Below are 16009 nucleotides of genomic sequence, written 5' to 3'. Positions count from 1 at the left end.
AGTTGCATCCATTTTTCATGTTTTTTTTCATGTTTTTTTTTTTTTCAAAAAACAGATTGCAAAAACGTAGTGTGAACCAAGCCTAAACTGACAGCTGTTGTCAAACGTGTGGTCAGGTCAAGACTCAGTCTCCAATGCCTGCCTGGGCAGGGAGCCCCACAGCAGATCCTGTCACCAGTGAAGAATGATAGTTACTAGGGATGAGGGAATTGTGAAGCACTGCGCTAGTCTCGGCTGTCAGCCTGCTGCCTTTGAACTCCCTGCTGCTCCGCACTGGGTGCCTGGAAAAGCTGGATGCAGTCCTGGGAAACTTCTCCCAGTTTCCCAGGATTGGATGCAGCGTTCCCAGCACCCAGTGCAGAGCAGCAGGGAGTTCAAAGGCAGCAGGCTGACAGCCGAGACTAGCACATTGCTTCACCACTGCTGTAAATTCACTCATCCCTAGTGGTTATGCTTTAAAGAGGTTTTCTAGGCAGGAAGCTTTTTATTGTGTTTTTCTTATGTTGATGGGGCCACAGGGAACATAAAGGCCACTGCCACAAATGCTGCCTGTTTCCAGACTGCCTGGCCCTGGTGGCAGCCACTTTACTAGTTACACTGGGGGTCCATTGCAGACAGGAAATGCCCGGTTAGAGTCTGATCACTGCTGTAAACTTATTTGAGCGGGCATTTCCTACCTGCATATAACGTCACCAGAACTACCAGTATAGGTAGAGGACTGCAACTATGGCGGAGTGGGCAGGAAGGTATACACCATTGTTACATTCCCTGCAGCACCAACAACATATATAGAAAAGACAACCCCTTCTTGGACAACCCCTTTAAGGTACGCTTATACGTAGCAGATATGTGGCAGATTAACTTCAATACGGAGGTCAAAATCTGCAGCATTTCAGTCACATGTGAATATACCCTTAAGATTCATTCACACGAGCAAAACCTGTGACATGTAAATCGCTGCAGCTTTCAGGTGCGACATATTTTAGTATATAATGTATGGGGATCTTTAGGCCAAGTTCCCACATGTGCATTCTGATCATGGTGGAAACCATGCCGCCATATCTCCGATAGCCTCTCGATGTTGCCTGTGGTGGTGTCATCATCATGTGGGTATAGGGGGAGAAATGGGGCATGGTTTCTACCACGTTCAGGTCACACAGGTGGAGACACAGCCTTAGGGTATAAACCCACACCGTATACGCAGCAGATACGCAGCAGATCTGATGGTGAAGATTTGATGCTGTGTTCAGTTATTTAGATCTAATCTGCTGCGTATTTGTTGCGTATTTGCTGCGTATCGCAGCAGTAAATACGCTGCGTATACGGTGTGTGTGTTTATACCCTTATGGTGCGTTTACACAGAGAGATTTATCATACAGATCTTTGAAGCCAAAGCCAGGAACAGACTATAAACAGGGAACAGGTCATAAAGGAAAGACTGAGATTTCTCCTCTTTTCAAATCCATTTCTGGCTTTGGCTTCAAAAATCTGTCAGAAAAATCTCTCTGTGTGAACACACCCTTAGGGTCCTATTACACCAACAGATTATCTGACAGATTTTTGTAAGCCAAAACCAGGAGTGGATTTGAAAAGAGGAGAAATCTGTCTTTCCTTTATTACCTGTTCTCTGTTTATAGTCCATTCCTGGCTTTGGCTCAGAAAAATCTGTCAGATAATCTGTGTGTGTAATAGGGCCCTTAGTGTAAGATCACATGTAGCAAATATACTGCAGGATTGTTGCCAATTTTCACAATCAACTTCAATGGTGGAAGCTAAAATCTACAGAAAATAAGTCTGCAACATTTCAATGCAGTAGGAATAGTCCCTTGGCGCGTGTTCATATGCGGCGGATATGCTGCAAATGTTAATTTACTTATTAAAGTGGATTGGAAAAATCCACCATGCGTGAACATAGCCTTCTTGTAGCAACTGGGAACACAATGGGATCCATTCGGATCTATTCTGTTACCATAACAATCTGATGTGCCCCAGATGTATTGACAGGAGATGAGCAAGTAAGTCCCCAACCACAACCCCCAGCATGGACATACAGGACAGCCACGGATCCATGACTGGCACTGGTATCGGCAGTGGGATCAGTGTCAGCATCCAAAGGTCCAAATACGGACGACTCCCATAACATTGTAGACAAGTGATGCCAAATAGTATGTGTACTATGGAGCCACTACACCTCAGCAGTGTACAGTGAGTGTGTTATGCTGGGAGTTGTAGTTCCCCTCCAGGTGACACTCACCTACTCTCTGTAGGGTGCTGTCAGCCATGATGATGGGGAAGGATGGGGGGCACCTGCTGCAGACATGGGATGGTGTATAGTATATGTACAGTGAGTGTTATGCTGGGAGTTGTAGTCCTCCCCCCAGGTGACAGGCATGCAGTGACAGTCCCTGGCTCCTGTCACACTCTAGGCTGCTGTCATGGAGGGGGGAGGGCACCTGCTGCAGACATGTGATGGTGTACAGTGAGTGCTATGCTGGGAGTTGTAGTCCTCCCCTCAGGTGACAGGCATGCAGTGACAGTCCCCAGCTCCTGTCACACTCTAGGCTGCTGTCATGGAGGAGGGAGCACCTGCTGCAGACATGTGATGGTACACAGTATTGTACAGTGAGTGTTATGCTGGGAGTTGTAGTCCTCCCCCAGGTGACAGGCATGTGCTGTTAGGAGTTGTAGTTCCCCTCAGTAGGGTGCTGTCATGGGGGGGGGGGGGGGCACCTGCTGCAGACATGTTGTCCCCAGGTGACAGGCATGCAGTGACAGTCACCTGCTCCTGTCACACTGTAAGCTGCTGTCATGGTAGGGGGGCACCTGCTGCAGACATGTGATGGTGCACAGTAGGTGTACAGTGAGTGTTATGCTGGTAGTTGTAGTCCTCCCCTCAGGTGACAGGCATGTAGTGACAGTCCCCTGCACCTATAACACTGTAGGCTGCTGTCATGAGGGGGGGGCACCTGCTGCAGACATGTGATGGTGCACAGTACGTGTATATGTGTACAGTGAGTGCTATGCTGGGAGTTGTAGTTCCCCTCAGTAGGGTGCTGTCATAGGGGGGGCACCTGCTGCAGACATGTGATGGTGCAGTTAGTGTTATGCTGGGAGTTGTAGTCCTCCCCCAGGTGACAGGCATGTAGGGACAGTCCCCTGCACCTATAACACTGTAGGCTGCTGTTATAGAGGGGGGAGCACCTGCTGCAGACATGTGAGGGTGCACAGTATGTATACAGTGAATGCTATGCTGGGAGTTGTAGTCCTCCCCCAGGTGACCAGCATGTGCTGTGTTGGGAGTTGTAGTTCCCCTCAGTAGGCTGCTGTCATATAGGGGGGAGCACCTGCTGCAGACATGTAAGGGTGCACAGTACATGTACAGTGAGTGCTATGCTGGGAGTTGTAGTCCTCCCCTCAGGTGACAGGCATGCAGTGACAGTCCCCTGCTCCTGTCACACTCTAGGCTGCTGTCATGGAGGGGGGGCACCTGCTGCAGACATGTGATGGTGCACAGTGAGTGCTATGCTGGGAGTTGTAGTCCTCCCCCCAGGTGACAGGCATGCAGTGACAGTCCCCGGCTCCTGTCATGGAGGGGGGGCACCTGCTGCAGACATGTGATGGTGCAGAGTGAGTGCTATGCTGGGAGTTGTAGTCCTCCCCCAGGTGACAGGCATGCAGTGACAGTCCCCGGCTCCTGTCATGGAGGGGGGGCACCTGCTGCAGACATGTGATGGTGCACAGTATGTATACAGTGAGTGCTATGCTGGGAGTTGTAGTCCTCCCTCAGGGACACTCACCCGCTCTCCCTCATGACATTGCCGTCCCCGCAGTCACACGCCCCCCCGGCCTGGCTGCGGAACATATTGAAGTCATGGCCGGCGTGTTCCCCCTGGTTGAAGCACTCGGCACACAGGGACATGCAGGGGGAGATGCCGCACGTCCGGCACCGGTAGGCCACGAAGTTGGCGGTCCACACCAGGCCGCACAGGGTGGCGTTGTCATAGGAGCGCACCGCCTGACAGAAGTCCTCGAACTTGTCCCCTCCGGCCAGCAGCGACCTGCACCAGTCCAGCGCCTCCCCCGCCGGCCGCTCCGCACACAGCGCCCAGTCCAGCAGCTCGTGCAGACGCTCCCGGCTCCGCTCCGTGCGGCGGCTCAGCTCGCTCTTCAGTTGGGCCGCTGTCGCCTCCTTATCCCGGCCGAGAAGCGGTGGTGGCGGCGGCGGCTCTGCCGCCATGATGACTGCTCGGGCAGGGTTACTGTAGGATTTACTTTTGTTGTGTCTTCCATACACGGAGGGACGTCTTGTCTCGCGAGATCTCCGGCGCCCCCTGCTGGCAGTTTTCCGTTACTGCATGTGACGGGCGGATTTCTGCATTATATACTGTACATGGTCTGTGCTGCAAGTCTGGGTTTTTTTTTTCCTTTTGCTTTTTTTACACAGTTTCATCCCAAAAAAACTTGTATGCACAAAAATTTCACCAAATATAGAAAAGGTTTTTTAAAGATAAGATATGCAGAACATCACCAAACATTCAATTCTTTTACTGGTTGCTTTTCCCATCTAAACAAAAAAAAAAGACAACACAAAAAAACATGCTCTAAAGGCGCTATTATGCTGCGTTTACACGGAACGATTATCGTTCGAAATTGCACCATAACGATCGAATTTGAACGATAATCGTACGTGTAAACGCAACAAACGATCAAACGACGAGCGAGAAATCGTTCATTTTGATCTTTGAACATGTTCTTAAATCGTCGTTCGCAAAAAATTCGCTGATCGTTCCGTGTAAACAGTCCCTCACCAATTTTACCTATGTGCGAGATAGGCTTAAGCAAGCGCAAAACGAATTTTCCGTATGATATATCCTTCCGCCTAAACGCTAAACGTTATAAAAAAAATAGTTACTTAGAAATTGTTAATCGTACGATCGGGCGAATTATCGTTCTGTGTAAACGCAGCTTTACGCAAAGCAATTATGGGCCATATTTGGCCAATTATCAACCATTACGGCCAATAATCGTTTTGAGTAATAAAAGGCAGCGATCAGCCGATATGCACCATGTGGGCTGATCATTGTCTTTTAACGTTTTTCAACATGTTGAAAGATGAAGGACAACGATAGCTCCGATCTGCTGCCGGACGATCATCCTGGCAGTCCCCCCCCCCCCCCCATATTTTCCCGCTCTCTGTAATAGCACCGGCTGCCAGCGTGGAAGGAGCAGCAAGCGAGCATTCACCTGACAGGTCGGCACTCGCTTGCTCCCTCCGATCACCTTGTATAATAGGGACTTTAGAGGGGTTTGCACAAGCTTTTACTGCAGTTTTTCATTTTGTTTTTTCAGCAGATAAGGTTGGGCTCCACAGGGGTTTTGCCACCAGTTACTATGTCGCACCCAGTAGCTGGCTGTGCACATAATGCAAGTACATAGGGTTGTGCAATAGAGAAGTATCTAGTCTTGTAACCCTTGTTGTGGTATAGCCGCAGCCTGATGCTGCGTTTACACGGAACGATTATTGTTCGAATTTTCGCAATAACGATCGCATTTGAGCGACAATCGTTCCGTGTAAACACAGCCAACGATCAAGCAATGAGCGAAAAATCGTTCATTTTGATCTTTCAACATGTTCTCAAATCCTCGTTCATTGTTCGCTAAAAATTTGCAGATCGCTTCGTGTAAACAGTCTTTCAGAGATTCACCCTATGTAAAATATGGGCTTAAGCGATCTTAAAAACGATCACATTAACGATTTTTCTTACAAATTTTCTTACGATTTTTCTAACGATTTATTCATCTAAGCGCTGATCGTTATAAAAACCAAATCGTTGCTTCAAAATCGTTAAACGATCAATTGGTCGAATTATCGCTTCGTGTAAACGCAGCATAATGGTGGTTTTACACGGAACGATTTATCATTCGAATTTGCACGATAACGATTGAATTCGAACAATAATCATACGTGTAAACGCAGCGAACGATCAAGCGACGAGCGAGAAATCGTTAATTTTGATCTTTCAACATGTTCTCAAATCATCTTTGATCGTTCGCAAAAAATTCGCAGATCGTTCCGTGTAAACATTCTTTCAACGATTTCCCCTATGTGTGAGAAAGGCTTAAACGATCGCAAAATGATCGCATAACGATTTTGCCGTACGATGTATCGTTCCGTCTAAACACTGATCGTTATAAAAAAAACATTGTTAATTCAAAATCGTTAATCATGCGATCGGGCGAATTATCTCTCCATGTAAAACCACCATTAGTCTTTCCTTTATTTTCACACGTCTGTAACGATGTCCCTGCAGCCCTTGCTAAACGATTATCGGCCCAGTAAACAAGCGCGGATCTAGCAGATCGGCGCTCGTTTACATTATTGATCGGGCCCTGCTCGGCCTGTGGAATAGGACCCTTAGTGTGAGGCCAGTGTCCCCCAGTGATATTCCCAAGCTCCCCTCTCAGACCCCACCACTTACAGACGCTGAGCCCCCATAGGACTGAGATTAGATTCACAAGTCTTTTATATACGTAAGCTGGCTGTATATAACAGACGGAACTCTACAGGACTTCTTGAATCCAGAACTACACTATTGAATTGACAAGACCATATCCATGTTTTACAGACAGGGCTGCATGCACCTTTTCTAGGCATCAGAACCCAAATTTTTGTCAGGTTCGCTCATTTTTAACAAGCAGCTTACAGACCATAAATCTTGGACGTGTGAATCTGGCCTCAGTAACTAAGGCTGCATTCACACGTCCCGTGTTCTGTCCATGAAAGATGGACGACACGGACGTTGAATGCAAGTCCTGGACTGTTTCCCCGGACAGCATGTGTATCAGCGTAATGCCGGCAACAGGGAAACTCTTTAAATTGCTGCAGCTCTACATCATGCATGCAGGGAAAAAGTCCAGGACTTGCATTCAATGTATGTGTCGTCCGTGTTTCATGGACAGAACACGGGACGGGCTGTGGGCTTTGGTAGTCACAGGTGTTATAACAAGGTGTGCTGGCATTCCCTCAGGAGAATGATTTGCTGTGAGGCTGGGAAAGCTGGGTGTCCTGGAGACCACGTTCACAATTTGAATCCTTTATGGTTATTAGAATAAAAATCTTCCCATAGATGGTGGAGGACCCCACAGCAGAACATTGACTCCACTCCATATTTAGCTAACTGGTACTGAACTCAATGGAGCTGTCCAAATCCATAAGCAGTGGTCTCCCCCTAGTGGAAGCTGCTGGTACTGCTTGCCCTTTACAAAGCCACCAGTGGTGAGCAGCTATGGCTACAGTGGGAGCTAAAACTGCAATTCCGGAGCTGTAAACTGCTGCAGAAATCAGCCGCGTCAGCCAATCAGATTGCTTGCTAAGTGAAATATGCAAATTAGCAGAACCCTTTCTAGGTATAAATAGTGGCTGCAGAAGATGGGGAGGTTAGTACTGAGCCCTAACCAGCAGTAGTGGGCCTTGTTAGCTAAAGGTCCTACCATGCAGTACATGCTACTAATGCACACCAGGGTCTATCCGTTATGGTTAGATCCATAAGTGGTACCTGCATGTAGCCATCATGCCTGGGCATGTATTTTATGGACATGTAACAGTGGCACAGGCTGTGAGTGCTGGTTACTAGTAAAATGAGAACTGGTTCTAGCAGCTCAACCCCTTGGGGATCTGGGGCTGCAGGGAGGTGAGAGAACCTGATGGCCGCACACTCCTCCCCTAGACCTCCTGGAGGGACCTCCTAAAAGTTCTCCTGGGCCTCCAGGCACTAAAGAAGCTCCAACAGGAACGGCAGTCAGTACAGGCGGCAATGCAGTGGTAGGCCTTGTAGAAGTGGTGGAGTCCCCAGTACCCTCGACCGCCGCCACATGACAAGAGAGTGGGGACCCAGTCAAATCCTGTTTTTTGTTGGATGTGGATACTCCACTGCTAGATGAAGGGCACCCTAGAGAGCTGTGGGAGATGGAATATAGCTGGCAGTGCTGTCTGTAAGTCTGCATGCACTGCAGTTGAGGATGGGGCCTGCGCCTCTTTTTGGAGTAGACCAACATGTTACTGGATAGGGCGGCGCTAGCCCTTTAATTGCAGAGATGCTGTGTCACTGGAGAACTTGGATGCCCACTGAAGAAGCTGCAGCTGGAGACTGAGGAAGTGGCTGACACCGGAGAGCAGAAGCTGACATTGTGGCCAGCTCGGGATGAAAGGCCTGTCGGTGCAGAGCTGGCTGAACTTGCAAAACTGTGGCTGGTACCTATGACAGAGGCCGAAGAACACTGGTGAAGCTCCTCACTGGTGCAGCAAGATGGCACCACCGGTCTGGGCATTGGGTCTGGGCACCTTCTTTGCCCCCTTCTTGGGAACACAAGGCCCAATACAAATAAGGGTTGTCTTAAAAACAGCATTGTAGTACACAGTCATGATAAAAACTTTGAAAAAATAAAACATCTTATAGAACAAATTGATTAAGGTGCAACTGATAGATGGGCCACTTCAAATAAGAGGGAATCATATTGGTTTGATAAAATGCAAAGTTTATTCCCCCAAGGGCTTAAAGGGCTTATCCAGTGCTACAGAAACATGGCCACTTTCTTTCAGAGACAGCCCCACTCTTGTCTCCAGTTCAGATGTGGTTTGCAGTTAAGCTCCATTCACTTCAAAGGAAATGAGCAGAAAATCCCCACCCAAGCTGGAGACAAGAGTGGGGCTGTCTCTGGAAGAAAGTGGCCATGTTTTTATAGTGCTGGATAAGCCCTTCAATGAGATGATAGAGCATTTGTAATATAAACATGTTCTTATGATACTTACAGCCTAAAACGTTTACACTGCCGTTGTAAGTCAACGATCTGTCAGTGAAGTTGAATACATCAGGCTCTTTTTTGACGTCTCTTCCGCCAGTGACTGAGAGAGTATTGCAGCCGAAGCCGAATAGTAAGGAGATGTGTTGGTGATTAGCAGGGGGACACAGGGCACTGGAAGGACACTGAGCATCCATCTGCCATCATGCTCTCCAGCAGCCACAGCCCACACAGCTCTGGGAGTCGGGTCGTGACATCACCATGTTATCCAGGAAGTGACATCACTATTTTATCCAGGAAGTGACATCACCATGTTATCCAGGAAGTGAAGCCTTGATGCAGTAGGAAGTGCAGGAAAAAAAGCACTTTATAAGCATTTCCTGTAACGATTGTATATTGAGGATTTGTATAACTTCTTGTGGGCAATACAATACCTTAAATTTTTTGCCGGACTTCCCCTTTAACTTCTTAAGGAGGCATGATGTACCGGTACGTCATGCGTCCGCAAGAGGTGTTCAGAGCGTGGCCGCGCGGCGACCCCGTTCTGAACCGCTGCGATCCCGGGTGCCGCATGTAGCCCGGGACCGCGGCTATTAGCGGGCACGGTCCAATCGCCGTGCCCGCTAATTCAGGGAAGTGCTGCATACAGTAATCAGATGCAGCTGTCAACTTTGACAGCTGCATCCGATTACTGTATGCAGCACTTCCCTGGTGTCTAGTGGAGTGGATCACTCATTAAGTACACTGATCTCTCATTGAGATCTTTGCTGTATACTTATACAGCAAAGATCAATGAGATCGGCACTCGTTTGCTTTTGGCTGCTGCAGCCGAAAGCATCCGAGTGCCGAGCCGGGATCAGCGCCATTTTGGCAAAGACACTGGCAGGTAAAGGATGTGTGGATCGCTCCTCCGGGACAACGACGTGCCGATCTCATTGATCTTTGCTGTATAAGTATACAGCGAAGATCTCAATGAGAGATCAGTGTACTTATACTAGAAGTCCTCCAGGGGGAATAACCCTAACCCCAGGGGGGCTTCTAGTATAAGTGTAAAAAAAAAAAGTGTTGTTAATAGTAAAAAGCCCCCTCCCCTAATAAAAGTTTGAATCACCCCCCTTTTCCCATGTTTTAAATAAAAGTAAATAAATAAATAAACATGTTTGCTATCGCCGCGTGCGTAATCGCCCGAACTATTAATTAATCACATTCCTGATCTCGCACGGTAAACGGCGTCAGCGCAAAAAAATCCCAAAGTGCAAAATTGCACATTTTTGGTCGCATTAAATCCAGAAAAATGTAATAAAAAGCGATCAAAAAGTCGTATATGCGCAATCAAGGTACCTATAGAAAGAACACATCATGGCGCAAAAAATGACACCTCACACAGCCCTATAGGCCGAAGGATAAAAGCGCTATAAGCATGGGAATGGAGCGATTTTAAGGGACGTATATTTGTTAACAAGGGTTTGAATTTTTTACAGGCCATCAGATACAATATAAGTTATACATGTTATATATCGTTGTAATCGTAACGACTTGAGGAACATGCATAACAAGTCAGTTTTACCCCAGGGCGAATGGCGTAAAAACAAATACCCCCCAAATAAAAGAAATGCGTTTATTTGTTCAACTTCACCACTCATTGATTTTTTTCCAAAAGGTTGCAGCCACCAATGGCATCCCCTTGGACTGGCCCACCTCAGGAATCCAGGATACCTGTCCCGGTTGAGCGCATTGTTTAACCCCTTGCCTCTAAAGCCTGTTTTGGCCTTAATGACCAGGCTCATTTTTCAAAATCTGACCTGTCTCACGTTATGCTCTTATAGCTCAGTGATGCTTTAACGTATGCTAGCGATTCTGAGATTGTTTTTTCGTCACATATGACACTTTATATTAGTAGCAAAATTTGGTCACTACTTTGTGTATTTTTTGTGAAAAACATCAAAATATCAAGAAAAATTTGAAAATTTTGCATTTTATGAACTTCTGAAATTCTCTGCTTCTAAAAAAGGAAGTCATAGCACATAAATTAGTTACTAAATCACATTACCAATATGTCCTGTTTATTCTTGCATAATTTGGGAAACATATTTTACTTTTTTAGGGTGTTACGGGGCTTAGAAATTTATGAGCAAATTATCACATTTTGTGAAAATTTCCAAAACTGATTTTTTTTAGGGACCAGTTCTTTTTTTAAATGGATTTAGAAGGCTTGTATACTGGAAACCCCCATAAGTGACCCCATTTTGGAAACTTGACACCTTAAAGAATTAATCTAGGGGTATAATGAGCATTTTAACCCTACAGGGGCTGGAGGAAAGTATTCACAATTAGGCAGTAAAAAAATCGAAAATTTAAATTTTCAAATAATATATACGTTTAGATTAAAGTTTCTCATTTTCAAAAGGAACATGAGAAAAAAAGCATGCCAAAATTTGTAACGCAGGTTCTCTTGAGTACAACGGTACCCCATATGTGGGCGTAAACCACTGTATGGGCACACAGCCGGGCTCAGAAGTAAAGGAGCGCCAATTAGCTTTTTTAATGCAGATTTTGCTGAAGAAGTTTCTGAGCGCCAGGTGCATTTGCAGAGCCCCTGTAGTGTCCGCAGAATAGAATCCCCCCAAAAGTCACCCCATTTTCGAAAGTACACCCCTCAAAGAAATCATCTTTGGGTAGGATGAGCATTTTGACCCCACAGGCATTAGAGGAAAGTATTCAAAATTACACAGTAAAAATGAAAAACACGAATTTTTCCAATAATATGTTTGTTTAGTTTGAATTTTTTCAATTTCACGAGGAACAAGAGAAAAAAAGTACCCCAAAATTTGTAAAGAAGGTTCTCCTGAATACAACGGTACCCCATATGTGGGCGTAAACCACTGTATAGGCACACAGCAGGGCTCAGAAGTAAAGGAGCGCCAATTAGCTTTTTTAATGCAGATTTTGCTGAAGAAGTTTCTGAGCGCCAGGTGCATTTGCAGAGCCCCTGTAGTGTCCGCAGAATAGAATCCCCCCAAAAGTCACCCCATTTTCGAAAGTACACCCCTCAAAGAAATCATCTTTGGGTAGGATGAGCATTTTGACCCCACAGGCATTAGAGGAAAGTATTCAAAATTACACAGTAAAAATGAAAAACACGAATTTTTCCAATAATATGTTTGTTTAGTTTGAATTTTTTCAATTTCACGAGGAACAAGAGAAAAAAAGTACCCCAAAATTTGTAAAGAAGGTTCTCCTGAATACAACGGTACCCCATATGTGGGCGTAAACCACTGTATGGGCACACAGCAGGGCTCAGAAGTAAAGGAGCGCCAATTAGCTTTTTCAATGCAGATTTTGCTGAAGAAGTTTCTGAGCGCCAGGTACATTTGCAGCGCCCCTGTAGTGTCCGCAGAAGAGAAACCCCCCAAAAGTCACCCCATTTTGGAAAGTGCACCCCTCAAAGAATTCGTCTTGGTGTGTGGTGACCATTTTGACCCCACAGGTATTAGAGGAAAGTATTTAAAATTAGACAGTAAAAATGAAAAACTTGAATTTTTCCTATAATATGTTTGTTTAGTTTGAAATTTCTCAATTTCACGAGGAACAAGAGAAAAAAAGTACCCCAAAATTTGTAAAGAAGGTTCTCCTGAATACAACGGTACCCCATATGTGGGCGTAAACCACTGTATGGGCACACAGCAGGGCTCAGAAGTAAAGGAGCGCCAATTAGCTTTTTCAATGCAGATTTTGCTGAAGAAGTTTCTGAGCGCCAGGTGCATTTGCAGCGCCCCTGTAGTGTCCGCAGAAGAGAAACCCCCCAAAAGTCACCCCATTTTGGAAAGTGCACCCCTCAAAGAATTCGTCTTGGTGTGTGGTGACCATTTTGACCCCACAGGTATTAGAGGAAAGTATTTAAAATTAGACAGTAAAAATGAAAAACTTGAATTTTTCCTATAATATGTTTGTTTAGTTTGAAATTTCTCAATTTCACGAGGAACAAGAGAAAAAAAGTACCCCCAAATTTGTAAAGAAGGTTCTCCTGAATACAAAGGTACCCCATATGTGGGCATAAACCACTGTATCGCCACACAGGAGGGCTCAGAAAGAAGGGAGCGCAAATTAGCATTTTCAGTTCAGATTTTGCTGAAGAAGTTTCTGAGCGCCAGGTGTGTTTGCAGAGCCCCTGTAGTGTCAGCAGAAGAGAACCCCCCCAAAAGTCCACCCATTTTGGAAAGTACACCCCTCAAATAATTCATCTTGGGGTGTGGTGACCATTTTGACCCCAAAGGTATTAGAGGAAAGTATTCAAAATAAGACAGTAAAATTGAAAAACTAGAATTTTTCCAATAATATGTTCGTTTAGTTTGAAATTTCTCAATTTCACTAGGAACAGGGGAGAAGCTGCATGCCCAAATCTGTAACGCAGGTTCTCCTGAGTAGAACGATACCCCATATGTGTGCATAAACCACTGTATGGGCACCCAGCCGGGCTCAGAGGGGAAGGAGCGCCAATTAGCATTTTCAGTGCAGATTTTTACGAAGAAGTTTCTGAGTGCCAGGTGCGTTTGCAGAGCCCCTGTAGTGTCAGAAGAATAGAACCCCAGCAAAAGTCACCCCATTTAGGAAAGTACACCCCTGAAAGAATTCATCTTGGGGTGTGGTGACCATTTTTACCCCACAGGTATTAGAGGAAAGTATTCAAAATAAGACAGTAAAAATGAAAAACTCGAATTTTTCCAATAATATGTTTGTTTAGTTAAAAATTTCTTAATTTCACGAGGAACAGGAGAGAAAACGTACCCCAAAATCTGTAACGCAGGTTCTCCTGAGTACAACGGTACCCCATATGTGGGCATAAACCACTGTATGGGCACACAGCAGGGCTCAGAAGGAAGGGAGCGCCAATTTGCTGGAGCAAAACCGCAGCTAGTAATAGTTATAAGAATAGCGCAGTTACTAAAATACAATAAAAAATGAGATTACAGGTAATGTGGGGTGGTCACGGGCAACCTGGGGTGGTCACGGGCAACCTGGGGTGGTCACGGGCAACCTGGGGTGGTTACAGAGAATCTGGGGTGGTTACGGGCAACGTGGGGTGGTTACGGGCAACGTGGGGTGGTTACGGGCAACGCGGGGTGGTTACGGGCAACACGGGGTGGTAACGGGCAATGTGGGGTGGTAACGGATAAACTGAAGTGCTTATAGGTAATCTGGGATGGATACCTGTAATTTGGGGTCGTTACAGGCAAACTGGCGTGGTTACGGGCAATCTGGAGAGGGTCACTGGCAATTTGGGGTGGTTAGAGGCAACGTGCGGTGGTTATAGGCAACGTGCGGTGGTTAGGGGCAACGTGCGGTGGTCAGGGGCAACGTGCGGTGGTCAGGGGCAACGTGCGGTGGTCAGGGGCAACGTGCGGTGGTCAGAGGCAGCGTGCGGTAGTTACGGGCAATCTGGAGGGGGTCACTGGCAATTTGGGGTGGTTACGGTCAAGATGTGGTGGTTATGGGCAACGTGCGGTGGTTACATGTAATCTGGCGTGTTTACGGGCTACCTGCGGCGGTTACGGGCAAACTGGGGCGGATACGGGCAACCTGCGGTGGTTACGGGTAATCTGGAAGTAAACCGCAATTATTACTATAATAAAAAGTGTGTTTTATTTTGTTTGTATGTTTTTCACTTTTTCACATTTACACTTTTTCACTTGTTCTTTTTTCACTTTCATTTTCGCTGTATTACTATGATTACTGTGATATTTTCTATCACAGTAATCATAGTTTAGTGACAGAGACCAAATTGGTCTCTGTCACTTTAAATTTTCAGAGCTAACTGCTTCTGACGCGCATGCGCACATCAGAAGCAATCAGGACGTCGAGGAGGACGGAGCTCCAGGATCCGGTGAGTATATGGGGAAGGGGGGGTGACTGGGGGACGGGGGTGACTGGGGGGGTGGGGGGCGACTTGGGGGGGGGGGGCACAGTGACAGTTTTTATCCCCTGTCACCAATGATTTATGGTGACAGGGGGTCCCCGATCACTGCCCCATGCTCTCCGCTACCTCCGGTGGCGGAGAGCATGGGGCTTTGATCATTATTTTATATCCATCCCTGCGAACAAACATCGCAGGGATGGGGGCGGCCATCTTGGATCTGATGGCCGCCCGGGTACGGGGATCTGGGGTCTGATCGGGGGGCTGATCTGGGGTCTGAGGGGATATTTTTCATCTCCCCCCACCGTGGATTCACGGTGGGGGGAGATGAAAGCTCTCGGCGGCGCCGGTAATTCCCGGTACCGGAGATCACCGCTATAACGGTAATAGCGGTGATCTCCGGTATCGGGGGACAAGGGGAGGGGGCCGGGGACATACTAGTTGTGGCGGTGGGGGGAGGCAACGTGCTGCAGCCTCCCCCCGCCGCCCGATCTCCCCATAGACGCTGCGGTCGCATTGACCGCGGCGTTTATGGGGTTAACTGCCCGGGGGGAGCGCGGCTCCCCTCCGGGCAGAGGCAGCAGGGGGATGCTGTGTGACATAGCATCCTCCTGCTGCCCGATCTTCTATAGGGACAGCGGGGGGAGGCAGGGAAGCCATGACGTTCCTGGAACGTCATGTTGCGGGAACTACCTGCTTTACATGACGTTCCAGGAACGTCATTTTGCGGCAAGGGGTTAATTGCATGTGTGCCTTTAATACGCATACAGAATTGACTAAGTGCAGGAGGTGAGGATTTCCGGCACAGACAGTATCTCTCACACTGTGTCGGGAGACAAAAGGGGGAGAGCAATTTCTATAGGGGACTGCCCAGAGGGGGCCACCAACTATAGAATTACATACATACGATGTCTTTGCTGTTGGTCCCTTTTTCTTTTACTGCGCTTTTAATGAAGTGTCCCTTTAGGAATAGTTTTTTTATTACTGCACTTTGATGCAGTTTTGGTGGTTTTCTTTTCATTGCTGCTCCTCTGATGCTGTGTTGGTGCAGTGAGGTCTTTTTTTCTTTTCTTATTGCTGTGCTTTGATGCAGTGTTGGTGCACTGTTTTTATTTTTTTAATTTTTGAGCTTGTTTGTTTTTTTAATACAATCCAGTATTTTTGCTGAACCATGTTTATCCAGCATTCTGGCCATCTTAAACTTTTAATATGTTACTGCCCTTGGGGAGAACATAGAAAAACATACTATTTGTACCTTCAGCGCTCCTTCAGCATCCTCCTACACCATCTTCAGGTCCC

General features: G+C 46.8%; 1 protein-coding gene across 4 annotated transcripts in view; it reads right to left on the bottom strand.

The window, feature by feature from the left end:
* Window positions 1-4328, bottom strand: part of UBR3 (ubiquitin protein ligase E3 component n-recognin 3) — a 169130-nt gene extending 164802 nt beyond the window's left edge. For 3 of the 4 annotated variants that reach the window (XM_069982887.1, XM_069982889.1, XM_069982890.1), the window contains exon 1: window positions 3798-4327. In XM_069982887.1, the coding sequence (XP_069838988.1) occupies window positions 3798-4237 (440 nt within the window). In that variant the 5' untranslated portion in view covers window positions 4238-4327. Of the gene's footprint in view, window positions 1-3797 lie in introns of all 4 variants that reach the window. The other variant, XM_069982888.1, reaches the window with a different exon arrangement.
* Window positions 4329-16009: the final 11681 nt, after the last annotated feature.

The sequence above is a fragment of the Dendropsophus ebraccatus genome, chromosome 9 (assembly GCF_027789765.1).
Source record: "Dendropsophus ebraccatus isolate aDenEbr1 chromosome 9, aDenEbr1.pat, whole genome shotgun sequence".
In the NCBI taxonomy this organism is placed as follows: domain Eukaryota; kingdom Metazoa; phylum Chordata; class Amphibia; order Anura; family Hylidae; genus Dendropsophus; species Dendropsophus ebraccatus.
The sequence above is the reverse complement of the archived record's forward strand: the minus strand, read 5'-3'. Positions and strand labels throughout refer to the sequence as shown.